At 30.1% G+C, this 18,169-nt stretch overlaps 1 protein-coding gene across 2 annotated transcripts in view; it reads right to left on the minus strand.

The window, feature by feature from the left end:
- The window catches only part of Nmdar2 (NMDA receptor 2), a gene marked incomplete at its 5' end in the record, with an annotated part of 971,135 nt that overhangs the window by 261,307 nt on the left and 691,659 nt on the right, over window positions 1–18,169 (minus strand). For both annotated transcript variants that reach the window (XM_067045541.1, XM_067045540.1), the window contains 1 exon segment: window positions 14,648–14,835. In XM_067045541.1, coding sequence (XP_066901642.1) covers window positions 14,648–14,835 — 188 coding nt within the window.

Raw genomic sequence — 18,169 nt, forward strand, 5'->3', positions numbered from 1 at the left:
ACGTTTATTGTGTGGAAATCGATGCGATTTCCTCAACGAATATTGGCAAGCTGTGGCGTAATATATTTTTTATATTTTTATGAAAAAATGTAACTAACTAAGTTAAATATAAATATTTTTTTTTTTAGTTTATTTGTATTATCCTTCTTTTTAAGTCCTTTATTTTTTTGTTTTAATATTATGGTGATTTCATTTTTATTATAACAATTTCTAAGACATCTTTTCCATTAGTTTTAAAGACTGGTAAGTTATGAAGTATACAACAAGTTTTTCAGGAAGAAACGCCAGTAATTAAGATGGAGGTGTTAATTAACCAACAATTTCGCTTCTTACCACTAACTTCACCTTCCTGTCTCAATCCGTTGTCGAGATATGACTTTTTTTAAAGAGAAAAACACCGTTTTCCCCATAATAAATTCAACCAACTATAACTGAAGATATAGAGAGTATTTTAAATTACTGCCAGCATTTCCGAAATCGATAATAAATTTTCTATAAAAATATTAACCATGTTGAAGAAAAGTAATGCTCCGTTTGGCGATAAAAGCAACAAATAAAAGTAAAAATGATTAATTTCCGCAAAAACTTGGTAAAATCTCACCCCATGAATTTTCGATAAAATCATAATGAAAACAAGAAAGGGCCTACATATCATCCGCATTTGAAAGGTACAAGCAATGTTGTGAAGCTAGTTTAATTTCGAGAAGATATTGAGCCAGGGGAGTAAACAGATATTAGATACCAACAACAATAAGAACACCTGATATATTTTTTTCTAGTTTTTCTATCTCGTGCCTATAAGTTTTTTCGGTAATTAGGAAGCAAAACAGAATCGAATACTTTATTCAGCGATCTTCCTAAGTTTGTTATTGCCCATCTGATATTATTCAAGTTATTTAATTTGGCTAACATGCGTAGATAAACCTACTTACAGTAAGTGTACAGTTGTTGTTATTTAAAGTCTGGTACTTCTAGTATTAGAGGACTGTACGGAATAGAACGTTAATCGAAATTGACAAAAGAAAAATTGTATAATATTGAATAAGTTACAGAGAGTTTATGTAATTGCCAAAATAAAATATTTGAGTTAGATGCGTTAATAAATTTGAATTCATTGGGTCTATTATGACAAAAATGACAAAAATAATGCTGAAGATGCCCTGAAGAGAGGTGGATTATTATGTGCGAGAAAACAAATTTAGATTCATTTACTCTGTAGTATGTTAGCTTCTCTGGTAGCCGCTAGATGGAACTAATAAATGTAATTTCGTTTTTTAAACGAAACATGTTTCATTTTATATTCTTATTATAGCATAGTTAAAACCCACTTCACCCCTAAAAAAAATAAAAAATGAATAAAAAATAAAATTTATCGGCAGACAATCACAACAATTCCAAATTAACAACAATGCTGTAATACTCACTTATAGAAATATTTTAGGAGACAAACGGATTTTGAAGACATATAACAAATATTTTGAAGACATATAACAACGGAGTGCAAGTGTAGCTTAAATCATATACTTGAAGCAATATGATTATCAGATTGGAGTTTGCAAACATATATGATGAAGTACCTTTTTAGAAAACAGATTGTAGGGTAGAACAACACTCGAGAGTTATTTCCGAACAAGAGGTAACTCTGAAGCCCCATTTGAATATAATCTCAGTATTCAAGGACTGTTTTACATTTACATTTATATATTTAAGGGTGCTTATAATTTATATATATATATATATATATATATATAATTAAGGAAATGATTCGAATATTTATCCACAATAAACTTATGAATTATTTGACCGATTTTCATACTGTTTTTTATTTTTTTATACTGTTACAGCAAATTAGTTGTAGTAGATAGTATTATTGGATAGCAGTAATATTTCGAGATCGTCGTACGTTATACTCTATTGTTTGTTTTAATTAAATATAATTTTAATACTGATTTGCAATGTTTTGTTACTTTTTAGGCAATAACATGTTTTTTTTAATTTGTAAAGTGTTTAAATAGTTGTTATACCACTTAATAGTAGGTATTATTAGATGAAAATTGTACCTGGATTCAATTTCACTGACAGTTTTTGTTTAACCCTAACTTGACCTGAAAATGAGACGTCGAGAGTTCTTCTGATATATTAAAAAAAAAAAAACTTTTTACTCACTAGACAATAGAATGAGGTTGAGTGAACGTAAATAATACGGTGAACAACATTTCCATTGCTACGACTATCAGGAGAGAGCTGGATATGCTTTATTGAATCTGGGCGTTCGGATCACAAATATTGTGGGCCAATTGAAAATGAAGATGGTGAGGCAATTCACATTTGTATCTAATGCGAAAGTAATAAACAACATACCATAAAAATGTAATACTGCTATAAGCTGTTATAACTTGCATATACATATTTAACTTTTACAAAAGTTCAACTTTGATTGATAAGAAAATTTGAAAAAAATCATAAATCTGACATTACCAACCTTTTTCTTCTTATTATTTTTAGAATAAAATACATATATATATTTTTTATTTATTTATTTAATGTAATTTACAACTGTACAAAATAATACAATAAGTAAATATGTTGTATGTTTCATATACACTTGAAAATCTTGGGAAGGAACCACCCATTGGTGGTACTTCAAACATTAATTTAAATTAGTAGGTCCCGTGGCCATCTTCTTTTCCGACACCTCGGAGGATTATCAGAGATTGTTAAGGATGAAAGATTAAGAATTAATGGGTTTAGGATAGTTAAGGAGTTTGGAATGAAAAGACGCATATCTGTTTTGGGTCAAATCTGCAACGAATGGGATGTTAAGGTCTTTGTGAATGAGTTTATTTGTATCGTAATAAGGAGCATCAAGGATTTTACGTTAGGATTTTGGATTGTAAAAAAAAAAAAAAATTAATATGATTTTCTTGAACTTCTGAAGAAGGTTTTTTTTTGTGATTATATTAACAAAGGTTAACTGACTAAAGATGAGTTTAAATTTGTTTTTTAAAATATTATTTTTATTTTATTTACATATAGCGAACTCAAAAAAAACAAATTGTGTTGAGTTGCTAATACACAGCATACTTATCAGTCAGACAATAGAAAATAAAAAAAGGGATGAGAGATCATTAGTTGTTACAAGTTGAATACATTTACAATACTTTGATTCATAAAATTGACATTACGCAGCAAAGGTCTAATATAAATGATGGTGCAGGATCTCTAGTGAGTCCAGAATAATGGGTTCCATCATGTTTAGGAACTGATTGTTTTCGACACCCAGCCCCTCCAAAAAATTACTTGTTGTAAGTAACTATTTGTTGTATTGTACTATTGTAAGTAAAAATTACTTCTTCTACTACCGAACCAAAGCTCTTTCACCGAAAATTGTCTTTCACCAAATTCATCGGTATATTTTTCTTGGAAATAAGGATTATATTTTATATAATAAATACAATCAAAAACTTCATAGAATACATACCGAACATCACATTCATAGTATTTGAACTTACTGTCGTATTAGTTCATCACGATTCTTACCACACTTTCACCACCCAAGTATTTCATGCAGAAACTTACTCATTTTTTATTATATTTTAAATTGGCTCTTTTATAAGTTTTCTATTAGATTCATATTTCTTTTAGGACGGTTCCAGTTTTTTTTTTTTTTTTTTAACCAAAAAATGATGAATGACAATCAAGGGCAATCAGCGACCACAGCAAGGTCGTAAATCAATCACAACGAAGCGGCTGCGGCCCATTTCAATCCATTTCCTCAATTTTAGGGGCAATAATTTTAATGACGATTTTTCATTTTTTATCTTAGCCTATTATTTAGTTATAACGTAAAAATATTGAAGCATATTTTTCCTTTTACTACCTGGTGCTAGTAGTGGTACGCTACCTGCGAAACATTCCATTATAGATCCCAAGAAGATAATTAGTGATAACAGAAGGTGGTGGAAGAAAGTGATGAGCATTAGGTAAGGAGTGAACTAAATGTGTTACAGAAACTATTTGTATTGATGTATGTATATACCTATATTGAGTGTTTATCAAATGTTAATATAATATAAGAAATGTTTCTACTTTTTCTTGAAAGTATAATGCTTAAAAAATCTTAAGTAGACCAAAACGTGTGATTCACTCAATTAGCTACGGTGCCAAATTACGTAACAACAAGCAAATTATATGCTTGTTTCATATATTTCTTTTCTTTATTCATTATTTCTTTTTCCTTACCTTTATCCTGCTTAAAACACCATTGAAATATTGAGGTTGAGTATTTTTTTGGTTGAAACTTCAAGTAATTTTTTGTTCGGTTGGCTTAACAGACTTTGTAGTCGACCTAAGACGCCCAACTTTCTCTCCGCCTGCCTGTCTTGGCAAACTGCTCTTCAGTTTGCTTCATGGAGCTCTTATACATCTTTTCGATTCTGTCATCTGGTTTATGGACTCCCACGTGGTCTCTGGCCAACTTTAGTACCATTCGATGCTGTATAGAGGCGTCCTACTGAATTGTTTCAAACCACGTGTCCCGCCTATCTTAACCACCTTGCCTTCAATTATGAGACTAGTCTCAGCAAGCAGTTCATTGTTTGTCCTTACTCCCTATCAGATGAGGTACTCATTCCAGATCGCCCCGGTAATGTACGGGGGATTTTCTTTTCAAATCTCTTGATTCTACTTTCAAGGTTGCTCGAGCTCACCTTTCTAGTTTTATCACAGCATTGTACACCCATAGTTTCAGATTTTTCAGTATTCTCGACAGAGAGAAGGCTCTGTTTGCGCTTGTTATGCTCTGGTCTTTCTTAGTCAGTAGGGATATTCATGATACTGTGTTAAATGTTATAAGTATAGCATTGTGAGCAGCCCTATCTAAAGTCATGTTAAATGATAAATGCATAAGAGCTCCTACAGCATTTTCTGAGTAACTTGTTAAGTAACCTTTCCTTCCAAAACTTCATGTTATTGTTTACTTCTGAGTTTTGATAACAGTAATTTATAACAACATGGCTAAATTAAGTGAAAAGTGGAAGTGTAAAAGTTTGGCTACTGATTATATTTTTTAAAAAGTCCAAAACACAAGACAAAAGAAAAAAAAAACACGAACTACGAGTAAGTAACCTAACATGACAACAAACAAAACGGTAACAAGCTCAGATGGTCTGTTTCTTGACGTCATTCTTCATTTAACAGACCTAGTAACAGGCTCTCAGCCATGTTGCATGTTATATCGTTTTAACATGGCAAAAGAAGGAACTTTTTCTCCATTTTACACGCTGTAACATGTTAAACTAAAGATCATGAATACCCCTAGTATACTTTTTTTCGGATATTCTAGAACCGAAGTATTTAAAATGTCTACTTTCAGAAACGATTTATTATCCATGGAGACCACATTGCTGGGGTATATATTTTGAAAAATATTTATACTTATAAACCATAAAAGTAATATTTTTTTTTCCTTTTTGCATATTTTATATTTCCTTCACTATGTGTAATTACTACTTCTAGGAGAGAAAATAAATGTTTAACACATACAACGGTTACATCCTTTAGAGTTGGTAATCCCTTTAAATGTAAAGATATTCGAATATTTTTATTTGAGCAATGTCCATTAATTATCTGTTAATTAATTTAATTTCGGATAAGTTCACATATTTGGATATCAACAGTATTATTCTCTTAAATATTTCTAATCTTATATTAGTGTATATAAAGTCACATAACCATTAGAGATTAAACTTTGTGACGTTGGTGAAGGAATAGGGCTCACTGATATCATGAAAAAAAGAGAAATTCATTCTTCTGAGGTGCCTTGAAGTAATAAGCCGAAAAAATCACTTCTCTTCCTAAGGGTTAATATCGCCATCGTTGTAAGTGAATGGGTTAAGGCGTAACATAAGTCGTGAACACAATATTAGCCCTTGAGGATATCTACTTACACAACGGCCAACTTAGAGCAATTTACCATGGCACATCTCGGATGCCTGGAATAATGAGATCATAACTCATGCTCCTTGTTAGTCCGCAGTCTCGGGTTGAGTTTAATTCTTGCACCAGGACCTTATCGTATCCATTTTTTAACCTCTATGTCAAACCTTGAGAAATGTTGCAGACAGTAAAACCTGATTGTAACGTGATAAGGTATATTTGAGTGCCCTACCTGATGAAATATAACATACTGAATATAATGGATCATGCCTTCTAAAGAAGAAATCTGATAGAAATTTCACTTTTTGAAATTACAAGTTTTTGCGTGATTTTTTACAATTTGTCGTCTTTGTCGCCCACTGACTCTATGGAACCCTCGCCGTGGCGAGGTTGTTGTGCTGTTATAATGCTCATCATCATGGAGTCTCACAGATTCTCTTCATGTGTACAGGAAATGATCAGAGAAGACAACAGTAATAAATTTGTGAAGTGTAAATTGTAATTGTTAATGGTAATTTCAATCACTTTGTAATTTCAACTGTCTTTGTATGTCAAGTATGCATGTAAATTTCTCAGTTTGTAATTTCAAGTATATTTGTATATCTACTGTATGAACATGCCAATCGTAATCGAATTTGTAAATCAAGTGCAAATGGCCCGAGTGGTCGAAACACTTGAATAAACAAATAAAAAGGATTGAGGTTACAAACCTACTCTATTCAGTCAGAAAGTCGAGAATACTCTCCTTATTATTATTATGAACATGAAATAACTGAGGGTGCTGGAATATTATATTAACACGTTCTGCCTTAGTAACATGAGTTAATAAGTTATTAGTCCATGCGTAATGAGGAAAGATATATTAAACAATGCAGTGGCACGTGGGTGTTGGAGGAGGGCTGTTTCACGAGAGCGAGTTACCATAGCAATATGGGAACTGTAGGGGCGCCGATTTGATTCAGACACGGGCGCATTGACTTTTTTTTTTATCAGCCCCACGCTATTGAAAAGTAGACTTTCTTTACTGTTGTTAGGATTTGGTGACCTATAGGATAATACCTTGTACGTCAAAAATGCTCAGGAAGGAGAAGAAAAAAAAAGTGAGAAATCATTTTACGTGAAGAACATGCTACATCTTTGATAAATAGATTCAATGGTTTCATATTCTTCTAACAAAAAGGCGTAATCTATACTTAATTAACCTACTTTTTCAATTAGATTTCAAAATGTCAATCTTAGCCCATTTATAATGAAGTTAAAAGAGAACAACTTTTAGTCTAAACTATGTCAGAAAGCCATTCTAAGCCAACCCATGAGATGGGAAGTTCTTAAAAGCTAGCATAATAACGTGGTAGAAATCCTGAAAACTTACCCGACGAAAACATTAAGCATTGAGATTAGTGATAGCAGTGTAGAGATCCATAAAAAAAGAGTCCAAACTAAAATTAATGAACCAATCGAACGAGAAGCATTGATCAACTGACCTAATTCGGCATTTAGATTGATGGGTTCTACTTCATTTAGGACCATTTATTCGAATCATCAATGTCTCTGTTTGAAAAATTGAACGAATTGATGTAAAACAGTGTAACATCTCAATGCCTTTCTAGAGACAAAAAAAAATACGTCGTTATATACATTTTTATATGATTATAGAATATCTATTTTTAATGAAAGTACAACTGTAGATTAAAATGAAATATAAGCATTATGTTATAATGATAGCTATATATAGCATATGTTAAGAATGATTGTAGATTATCTTATTTTTGTTTTTGTATTCTTATAACCAACAAAGGAAATTAGTGGGACCAAACCCGATTTATATTTTTGTTACTGCATTCATCATTTGACAAAAAAAGATTCTTGAATGTCAGCTTTTCTGTTTATCAAAAAAGATTTTTTTTTCCAGACTGCAATATGATAATTTTCAGTTCAGAATTATTAACATAAATGATCTTTCTACTCAAGGCATATGAGCTCAACCTATAACTATTTCTGTAACACCGGTCCTCGAATTTTGCCCTCTAGATTTTGTTTCATTTTACGCGGTTGTATATTCTCTTAGAAATGCGATCTAACGGTAGTGCGGAAGATTTAACTGAAGTATAGTATCACTAATTGAAGATGTAAAATAATCGATTGGCGCATATCAAAATCATAAATTAGGTCCAAATTTAAATCTGCACGCATAATTCAAACGCGGTGGAAGATTTGACATGACGTATGAAGCTTATCATAAAGATTATATCCCGTTCTCAAAGAAACCGGAAATTGAGTATGAAAGAAGAGATTAGAGAACTTTTAGGGCCCGTTACACCCGGTTTTTTTATTAAGTATTAAAATCACTACAATAACATCAAATAGAACCGAAATATTTTGGTCATAATTACAATAGTAACAATAATTACAGTATATTATTTCATGTAATATCAAACTTAAAATTATAAAATCCTTTACAATTTATTAAAAATTAACTTCATTATGATTCCTGAAAACACGAAGCGTTCAGGACTAGATGATGAATTGTTTTCAGGTCGCTAAGTTACCGGAGTTTTACTCGACTCTTGGAATAATATAAGTTATAGAAATACTATTTATACCGGAGTCTGTTGGACCAACCCTAAGCGTCATAGAACGCTTAGCTTCGTTGCTAACTGCTTTATCATCGAACAAAGAGTAGGGACAAGGTGAACATCCATCCGTTTTCCGATGAGGGATTATCTATCTCATGCATAGATAAACCCTTATTAATTATATCAGTGTCTTTAGTATTCAACACAAGGTTTGAAGGTCGACACCTTCCAAATTAATCTTTAACCTACGATTTACGACCAATCATCCCTAGATACTTAATATTAGATATCATACATAGACATACCTATGGTAAAAATTCAAAATGGCGTTACTGGAAATTGTAAGGATTTATATGTTATATTGAGCAATCGTTACTTAAATAAATACTTTTTCGACTAAATATTTTCACTATTTATTTCTGTTTAGAAACATGGTTTTTTGACAAAAATAGGATAGTCAAAATTGCTAAAAAAATCTCGAACTTAAGTCTACTTCAAAGGGTCAAGATTAGGGAAAGTTTTGTATTCATGGGACATTTCAATATTAACGTTGCAATATATCCGTCAGATGGCTAATGTAATTAATATATTGACTCAGTGATTTTGACTGTCTAAGGGATAAAGACAGTTTTGTGTTAATCCCCTAAAATCAGTCTAAAATTATATATTTCAAATTTGGTATATAAAATTGTATTGACCTCATTACTTTAACAAAGAAAAACAACAAAAATAATCCATCATACCTGATGATGTGATTAACCTCATAGTGCTGGAAATATATTTATAAATTATAGGCTTATAGTGTAAGGTAAATAATATAAAAATGGGGCCAATGTAGCCGGTTGGGCTAAGACGCTTGTAATATAAAATATTTTTTTTTTAGTTATTCCCAAAATACGGGGAAGAGGTTTATCTAAAGATTACCTAAGATTAGATTAGGAGATCAAGTTTTTATTTCGTTTTTAGACCACCACAGATGTAAAAGTCTAGTCAAAATCAAAATCATTTGCATCAATTCTTATGATTCCATAACTTTTCATAAAGAAAAAAACAAACAGATTAATTTTTTCTAATGTTCATAATTTGATTTTTCATCAATTACTTTTTTTCTATCAAGAATGAACCTAAAAGTTAAAATATAGATTTCAAGTTAGTTAGAAGCCAAATTAACTTTTTATTTTTAAAATTGCTTTTAAATGTTTTATTAAATAGGAAAATAAATTTTTTAAAAAACGTGTTATTTATTATCAAAAATTCAATCTCGTGTATAACGGGCTTAAAAATTATTTAATCAAAATATATATATCGTTGTTAAAAGGTTTATTTTTCCAATTTGATTTATTTATTTGTTTTTAATGAAATGATTATAAATTATATATAATAAAGTCGATTTTTATTCAAACATTTTCCCTTATAAATAAAGATTGAAAAGTTCAATGGTTGAATATGAAAAATATATTATTCTGGCGACGTTATTTTCGAAATTTATTCTCCCAGTTCTAAAACTGAATTATAATTTAATCAGTTTTACTTCAGAAATAGCCCTAAATCTATACAGTCTAATAAAAAAGGAGTCAAAATAAGAAAGTATTACATGCTATTAGTATTAATGTCCTTTTCACGCCCACGAGGACACGAGGGGATGAGCGATGGTTCGAGAAAATGCCGAACACTTAGGATAACGCCCCGGAGCCCTTTTGAATAGAAATTGGATTTAGGAGTAGATCTCAGAGCGGCTTCTCCCTGTCTTTTTAAAGCCAGCCTTCTCATTCTATCCCGGGTGTTACGATTTGTTCTTCAGCTGATCCTTTATTCCGCCAGTCCTCTACCATCCTATATCCTACATCGGCAGTCTGGTGTATATCGTACGGCATTGCACCAGCGGCAATACGTGTTTCTTATACATACTAAGTCCAAGAAAAAATTCAGGCCCCACTAAGGTTCTTGGAGTAGGTATTTCAGAAACTATATAGTAGAAAAATCAGCTTTTTAATTTATTGTCAGTAGATTTCTATAATTTTTACCATTTGTTCAGGTTTATTATATCTGACAATCTCATTTCATATATACTTGATATTCAATTGGAAACAAGTTACTATTAAATGACAAAAGTTAAAATTAAATATAAATTTTTTATTTATCTTATTCATTTAAAAGATTACGTCCAGTATGGTCCTACCCGATGACAATATCTATCGGTCGGTGCCAAAATAACATATGAAAATAATAGACACAAATGAAGTATAAATATTACAATATAGACTATTAGGTGTTGTAGAGGCTATACAATTTTTAAGCTAGATAAGTACAATATGAATTGATCTCAAGTGATACAATTAATAATTTAATTAATAGCTACTAAAATGAAAAAATAAAATAATTTATGCTGTAAATTTGTATAAATTATTTTTTTCATGCAAATTATCAATAAGAATTTTGTTTTCAAAGTTTCAGGACTTCATGAATTAGAAAGTTCAATTTCATCGTCAATTACTTCCATAATCGTATTATTTGAAATTAAAATCATCCATAAGTCTGGTTCCTCATAAACTTGTTATTTATTTTGTTTATATCTGATTTACAAGGTTCAACTGACTAATAATAAAAGGACAACAACAACGCATCTAACTTCATAGACAAAGAACGCAACTCCAGCGCAATCCATATCATTTACTGAAATATCTTAATCAATCTGCCTACGTAAAAGTATCATCAACAATACTGTTATTTTTTCAATTAACATGAAAACTTAATGATATTTTTGTGAGAAAAAAAATCCACCTAGACATTGGTAAGTGCAGATAACTGACAATTCATTTCGGAAGATATCACGAATAAACGTCTTTCCTTTGACCTAACAAAAATACTTTCATTAAAGGAAGGCACCATTTTTTTCTTAAAATTTTTAAATAAAATTACGATTTTCTAGAACATGAGAACCTCGGTTAAGAGTTAGCGCCTGATTCATCGCTATCTTCACTAATAATACCAGTCAGATTAGGTCATTAACAATTATTTTATGCTTTAAAATCGCTTGGTTAAATTTTAATATTATATTCTATAAACTTTTAAGATAGGACCCTTCAATAATTTATAACGATAATTTAAATAATTAGAAATAACGATGACAAATGCCACTAAAAATGTACTATGTCACAAAATTAATTGATAATAAAGTCAAAATTAACACAATAACTCGCTATACCTTACGAAATCGGAATTTTTTTAAGTTTAAGACAATTGAGAAATCATGGGTCCTGAAACTATAAACCTGGAATAACCCAAAATATTCTAAAATACCAGGAATTTAATGTTATCACGGGGCTGAAGAGGACCCTACTCGCAAAGTATTGTTGTTGCGCGGGTTAATTTACTCAGAAGGAGCAAGGCGACAAAGGTAATTAAAAATTTACATTAGGAGTGTGACGTGTAAAGTAAAATTAAGGTACCAGTAAACTTCGTGACATGTTGTGTAACTGCTGCGGCCAACAGCATAAAGTTAGGCGTAGGTTATGCAGCATATGTGGAATATGCACATGTGCGAGATGTTATTTTGCTGTACATTAAATTATTATGTTCTTCATTTCATTTGCATTGTTTGCACTCACAATTTTCTCGGGGAAAATTATAGCTTTCATATCATTTTAATTTAATTATTAATTAGGTTTGTATGTATGTGTCTGCTATATAAAACGTATAATGGTTCCTAACTCTAAATATATGTCCCAATTAAAATATATTTATATTTCACAACAAGACCATATTCATTTACTTCAACCAACTCATTACTTCTGTACGAAATACGAGCTTTGAGCGCAAGAGTTAACTACATACTGCATAAGAGCCGTTTATCACCATCTTCAGGTGCAGTTTCAGAGGTATTTCCAAGTTCGGAGCCATTGGAATTTTTATTATTTCATTTAAAATGCTTTCTGTGATAAATATTCTACTTGTATCGCTGCAAAATTAATATTCTATCCATTTGCTATATATATATAACCTTGTACATTGCGATAGTAAATATACTCTTGGTGATTATAAACGATATATTATTGTATATCATTGATTTTTTGTAATAGTTTTATCGTTAATGTATTACATTGTTATCAGGCATTTTAATCAATTTTCTTGTTTATTTTAGGAAAATAAATAAAAGTAATGTATTTTATGTTTTGTTTTTTTACTTTTACTATACATGTATGGAATTTATAGTAATGGAATGTATTGCATTTGTGCAAAATTTTGAACTTGAAAGAGCCCCAGTGTAATTTAGTAACAATTAAAAATCATTTTCAGAATGATTCAAGATTATGATATTACGGCGGTTTCCATTTTAAGCCATGTTTTCAATATTGCTTGGTTAAACTCACTTTTGTCTCCTCTTCTCGTTTTAAGTAAATGTTTCAATGGTGAGATAAGACCGCAACTAAATCAGGGCTTATAGAGAGACTGGATTCCTACCCCACTAGGACCCCCCGGCCCTGTATCACTTTTGAAATATTTGCTTAAAATGGGAAGAGGAGACTTTGAGATAGTTTAGTTAAGCAATATTTAAAAAACGTCTGAAATTTAAATACGGCGTGACTGCATTTTTAAAAAATTCATTAAAAAAAATTAAATGGTTTTATATTGGGACATATCCATCCTCATTTAATGTGAGATTCTCAAAAGAGAAGATCATAACACAAGAAAAAGGCAATTCTTCCCGGCCGAACCCTTCCCACTAAGACCCCAGGGAACAATGGCCCTGTATTACTTTTGAAATATTTGCTTAAAATGGAAGAGGAGAGTTTAAGATTGTTTAAACGAACAGCATTAAAAAGGCGCCTGAATATTAAATACGGCGTGACTGCATTTTTCAAAAATTCATTAAAAAAATAATTAAATGGTTTTATATTGGGACATATCCATCCTCATTTAATTAAAATCTGGAAAAAACATGAGTATGCCAAAGTTACTCCTAATCGGTGGGGAGTGGGGAGGTTAACTTTCGGAAAATAAAATATAGTGTTATTTATATGATGTCAAAAACTTCAAATCTATTCAAGTAATGCAATTTAATTCAGACTATAACTGTTAAGAGAGCAGAATATGGAAGACCGTACTAAAGTAACTAAAGTTTACGGTATTTAAATATTACATATAATTTAAAAATATGTTTTCAACTAGTTGAAATCTTCAACTGTATTAAAATAAATAAAAGTCCTAGAGACCCGAAGGATTGTTATATTCATACGTAGACGTGTGCATCCACAGATAACATGTACGCGTGTATCTATGATCAATGCCACAAATTGCTGTTACACATGTCTGTACATCTTTACCGCCGTCCAAACCCAAATCCGCTAGATTACACTTTACACCATCCACTTATCTACATCTTGTTCTACTCCTTGGATATTTACCAGTCAATTCATTGCTTATTACATTTTGAGGAATTATCTCTTTACTTAGATCTTAAAACGTAGCATAATAATTTTATATAAGCTGTAATACTAGCATAATAGTAGCATTTAAATAATATCCACCGATTGTATTTCGTGCATTTTAGCGTTTTATTACCTTCAAAATTATTGAACTAATTCATTCTTCCAAGGTTCAAATTTATTTTCCCAAACGTCTTCAAAAACCTCGTTACTTTGTTTGTTTATAAAGAACGATAATACTATTGTGAATTCTAACTCTAAATAAATAAATATTTATTCTATATGATTCTATGGAATTAGTATGCGTTTTTGAAATCGTTGATGTCTTTCCACCGTGAGAAAGTTAGATTTTATAGTTAATAAGATTTAAAATAAAAATATATGAGGAACCTGTAAGTCTGGTTCATTATATATCAAATAATTCTATTTTAGGAATAATATGGGATTAATGTTCAAATTCTAATACATGAGGTATTAGAATATGGAGAAAAAAACTCAAAGGTATGATTTATTGATATTCTGCATGCCAAAAAAAAAACATAAACTTGTAACTTAATTTTGTGTTATTTCTATTTCTTTTTCTATGTAAAGTCATATATTATTTAGTGCCTAAATGCATTTAATGGTGAGGATATAGATGCGTGATTCTATGTCACAAAAATTTTGATTTGATTTATTATAAATAAAATGATTTATGGAATTCCTTACTTGAATCTGTCTTGGACTTCTGTTATCCTCTCCCTGATGGCTTGGATGAAATCGTCGTGGCCAGCTATCTGTGAGGTGACGACCGAGAATCTGTGCCACTTGTACCGTTCTAAAATGGAGAGCATTGCAGCTGTCTGGTGTTCAAGGGAAGGAGCCAGCTGAAGCTGGAGGCTACTTTGAGACGCCCTCTGAAAAATACAAAATATCAAATATCATAAACAAAAGGATTCCAGATGAGAACAGATCTGAATAAATGAATCAATTATTTTATTTAATTAATAGATTAAACAGTCCTCTATTATCATACTATTCATAAATATAGTATTTAGCAATAGATAACTTTTATCACTAGATTCATCAAATAGAAAAAAAATTCCTTTTAAAAAAAAACTAATTTTCCAGTGGCTGTGTAAGCCTCTAGGAGACCCTCCGGATGCCTGAGTCGAACCAGGAGAAAGAGAAATATGCAGTATCTGTTGAGCTACTTCCCCACCCTTAAAGATTAAATGCTTGATAAAAATATTCCTCTCATAAGAAAATCCAAATTATTATTTTAATTTAAAAAAGTTTTTTAGTAGTTAGTAATTATTAAACTATGCTAATTAAATTAACTATGTTTAAACTAAAGCAGGACGATTTTTCTACCCGTTCAAAATTTACTGTAATCAAAACAGGAAATTCAACGGATGAGAATAAAACTGTCCACAATGTTTGGCTAGGTTCTAATAGGATGAGACTCTCAGACCTGAAACTGTTGTATATTAATTAATTGCTAGTTTATGAGTTCGCCTCATTTATTTTGGTTTATGAAAAATTCCAAAAAATACACTAATAGCAAATTGAATGTAACCATGTTAATTACGTTTCGATCTAAATAAAAAAAGAATCGTTAATATTGTGATGCTGTGGGAATGAAAATATATATTAGTTTGATATAAAATTTAATTTGCTGAATTTTATCTAAGTGTTGGCGGAATTCTAAGCATAGTGAACTTAATTTAAGTATTTATTCAATACAAGCATTGAACATTGTTAAGGCCTTCTCAATAAAGTAGACGAACATGCAAACAAAAACAGTTCCTGAAATTAAAGCGATTTTTTTTAGATACACCTTAAAAAAACTTTTAAAATTACTCAGGAAGGAACTTTTTATATACATTATAATTTACTTTTGTAGGAAGTTTAGTTTTTGAGCTCCAAGTTTTGTACATTCACATACAATGTTCTTTGAAATAAAATATTATATGGAAGCAATTAGTACTAAGCTAAGCTAGTAAAATATGTAGTCAGAATAGAGTTAAATATTAACGCAAGAATAATAAAAAATATTTATACATAGTTAATAAAATATAATAAGGTCAATTAACTGTTTAAGGAAAATAAATATTTTTTATCATTAAATAAATATATTCTTACTATTTTTTTTGTTTAAATTTTTATACTACTGCCAACTATTCAGTATATAGTGAACATTATACTTAGTATCAAAAAATACAATTTAGAATGAAAAAGAGCATAAAGACGAGATAGGTAGAGTATTAGAGTAATTAAAAGTTTAAAAAAAAATAAAATTGCTTTTAATTCAGTACTAAGTTTTAAAATTCTTAAGTAACTTTTTCTGCTGACAAAATTAGTACTTTGCACCCTCTCCGAAACCTATTGCGTTTTAATTGTGTTGTTACTAGTAAAAAATTCGCCTTACTACATACTAATTTAATAGGAGCAATATTCAGGCAAACTAACACCATAAAAAAATATTTAGAATATAATATTCCTTTGATTGTGTAAATAGTAAAATATTGTATATAAGACGGTAAATGTGACTACAGATTATATTATTTTATCTCTTTATTTTTTTCATACTCATAGTTTGATTATGTTCATTTTTATCCTTCAGTATATTTTAAATGACATTTTTTTTCATTCATTTATTTATTTTTATTTTTTTTTAGTATGATTGTGATCATTCATCACTATTAGCTATTGCCCACAACTGTGTGGCAGATTGTAATATCTATCAATAAATAAAAAGTAAAATGTAAAGAATATAATATTGTATCGAGTCTGAAAGCTGGAAATAATCTGACAATATGGTCAAACAGCCCTATCTGCTCAGCCACAATAACGGTATGTAAATACAAATATTGATACGATACGACCTCCACCATAGTCAGGATGAGGTTGGCGGTCCGTGCTAATCCATTTTTAGGGATTTCTTTATGTTTGAATCAATGTTTAGTTTGGAATGGAAATGGGTGAGCCCCACCGTGGCTAATATTTGCAATCAAAGCCCTTTCTTGAAACAGTAAACAAACTATAAAGGGGATTACTTTGGATATCGAAAGTTGTAAAGTCATCAAAATGATCATTAAAATGCTAAGAGGCTTTTAGGCCTAATTGTTTAAAAAAATATTGAATATTTCCAGATTTTTTTTACTTAACCCCAGTACGACGGGTCAGTCAAATGACCTGTTTTGAAACTTTAAACTGATTTTTTATTGTAATCATAGTTATAATTATTTTATAAAACTTATTGATGTTTTATTTTTATTTAAAATGTACATATATTAAATATATTTTTTATTTTCTGTAGTATTTACAGATCTTTGGCCGACTGACAATATATATACTTATTTATACCTGAAAAAATGTATACCCCTCTAATGTATAAAGAAAAGAATTAGCATTGGATTGAAGTATAATAATTATTGAGTTAGTTTCCAAAGGAGCAAGCATCAAGATATCTCAAATTTCGAACAATAGAACATAAATTTAATATATTTCATTTGTCTTTTTCCAAGAAACATTTACAGAAAGTCCTTTCAGGATTTATGCTTTTACAAAATTAGGAATAATAATATGATAGTTTTTACAATAAATAAAAACTATGATAAAATTCTACCGGAAAATTATAAAATAATAATATCAAATTTGATCAGTTTTACCCATCAAAATTTAATCTTTTTGTATCCAATATGATTTATTAGCAATATGTATTTATAAAAATTGATAATATTAATAATAGCTACTAATCTCCGCAAGTAATAGAAGATAAAAGTGAAGTAAGGTTCTGGAGTAAGGAAAAATACTGTGTTTTACATTAAGTAATATTAAAAATGTAAACAAAAATACTTCTACTTGGCTTTATTTTTCAATTCTTAAATGTTGCTTGTTTTCCGAAGTTAAAAATTGATTTTTCTGGTTTAAAAGAGGAATAAAATCATTGAATTCAATTTTTCTCAGCTTGATATGTTCCATTTTAACATAATAGATCCACCCGCGTACGTCTACAATTATTGAGTTATTAACCATTTTATTTATGAATTTTCAATTTTGGACTATTTTTTTTTTTATATTTCAAACTACTCCAGCAACCGCCGCATTTAATGAATGTTTCTGTATTTAAAAAACAGCTCACTCACAGACCTAGGTTTTAAATAGTTGATTTTCATTAATTCTAATCAGTCCCATTGCCTAGCTCAAGTCTGAATAAAAAGTGCGCAGGCAATATATCTCCATTGT

This window comes from Halyomorpha halys, unplaced genomic scaffold (genome assembly GCF_000696795.3).
Source record: "Halyomorpha halys isolate HHAL.00 unplaced genomic scaffold, Hhal_1.1 Scaffold121.1, whole genome shotgun sequence".
Classification (NCBI taxonomy): domain Eukaryota; kingdom Metazoa; phylum Arthropoda; class Insecta; order Hemiptera; family Pentatomidae; genus Halyomorpha; species Halyomorpha halys.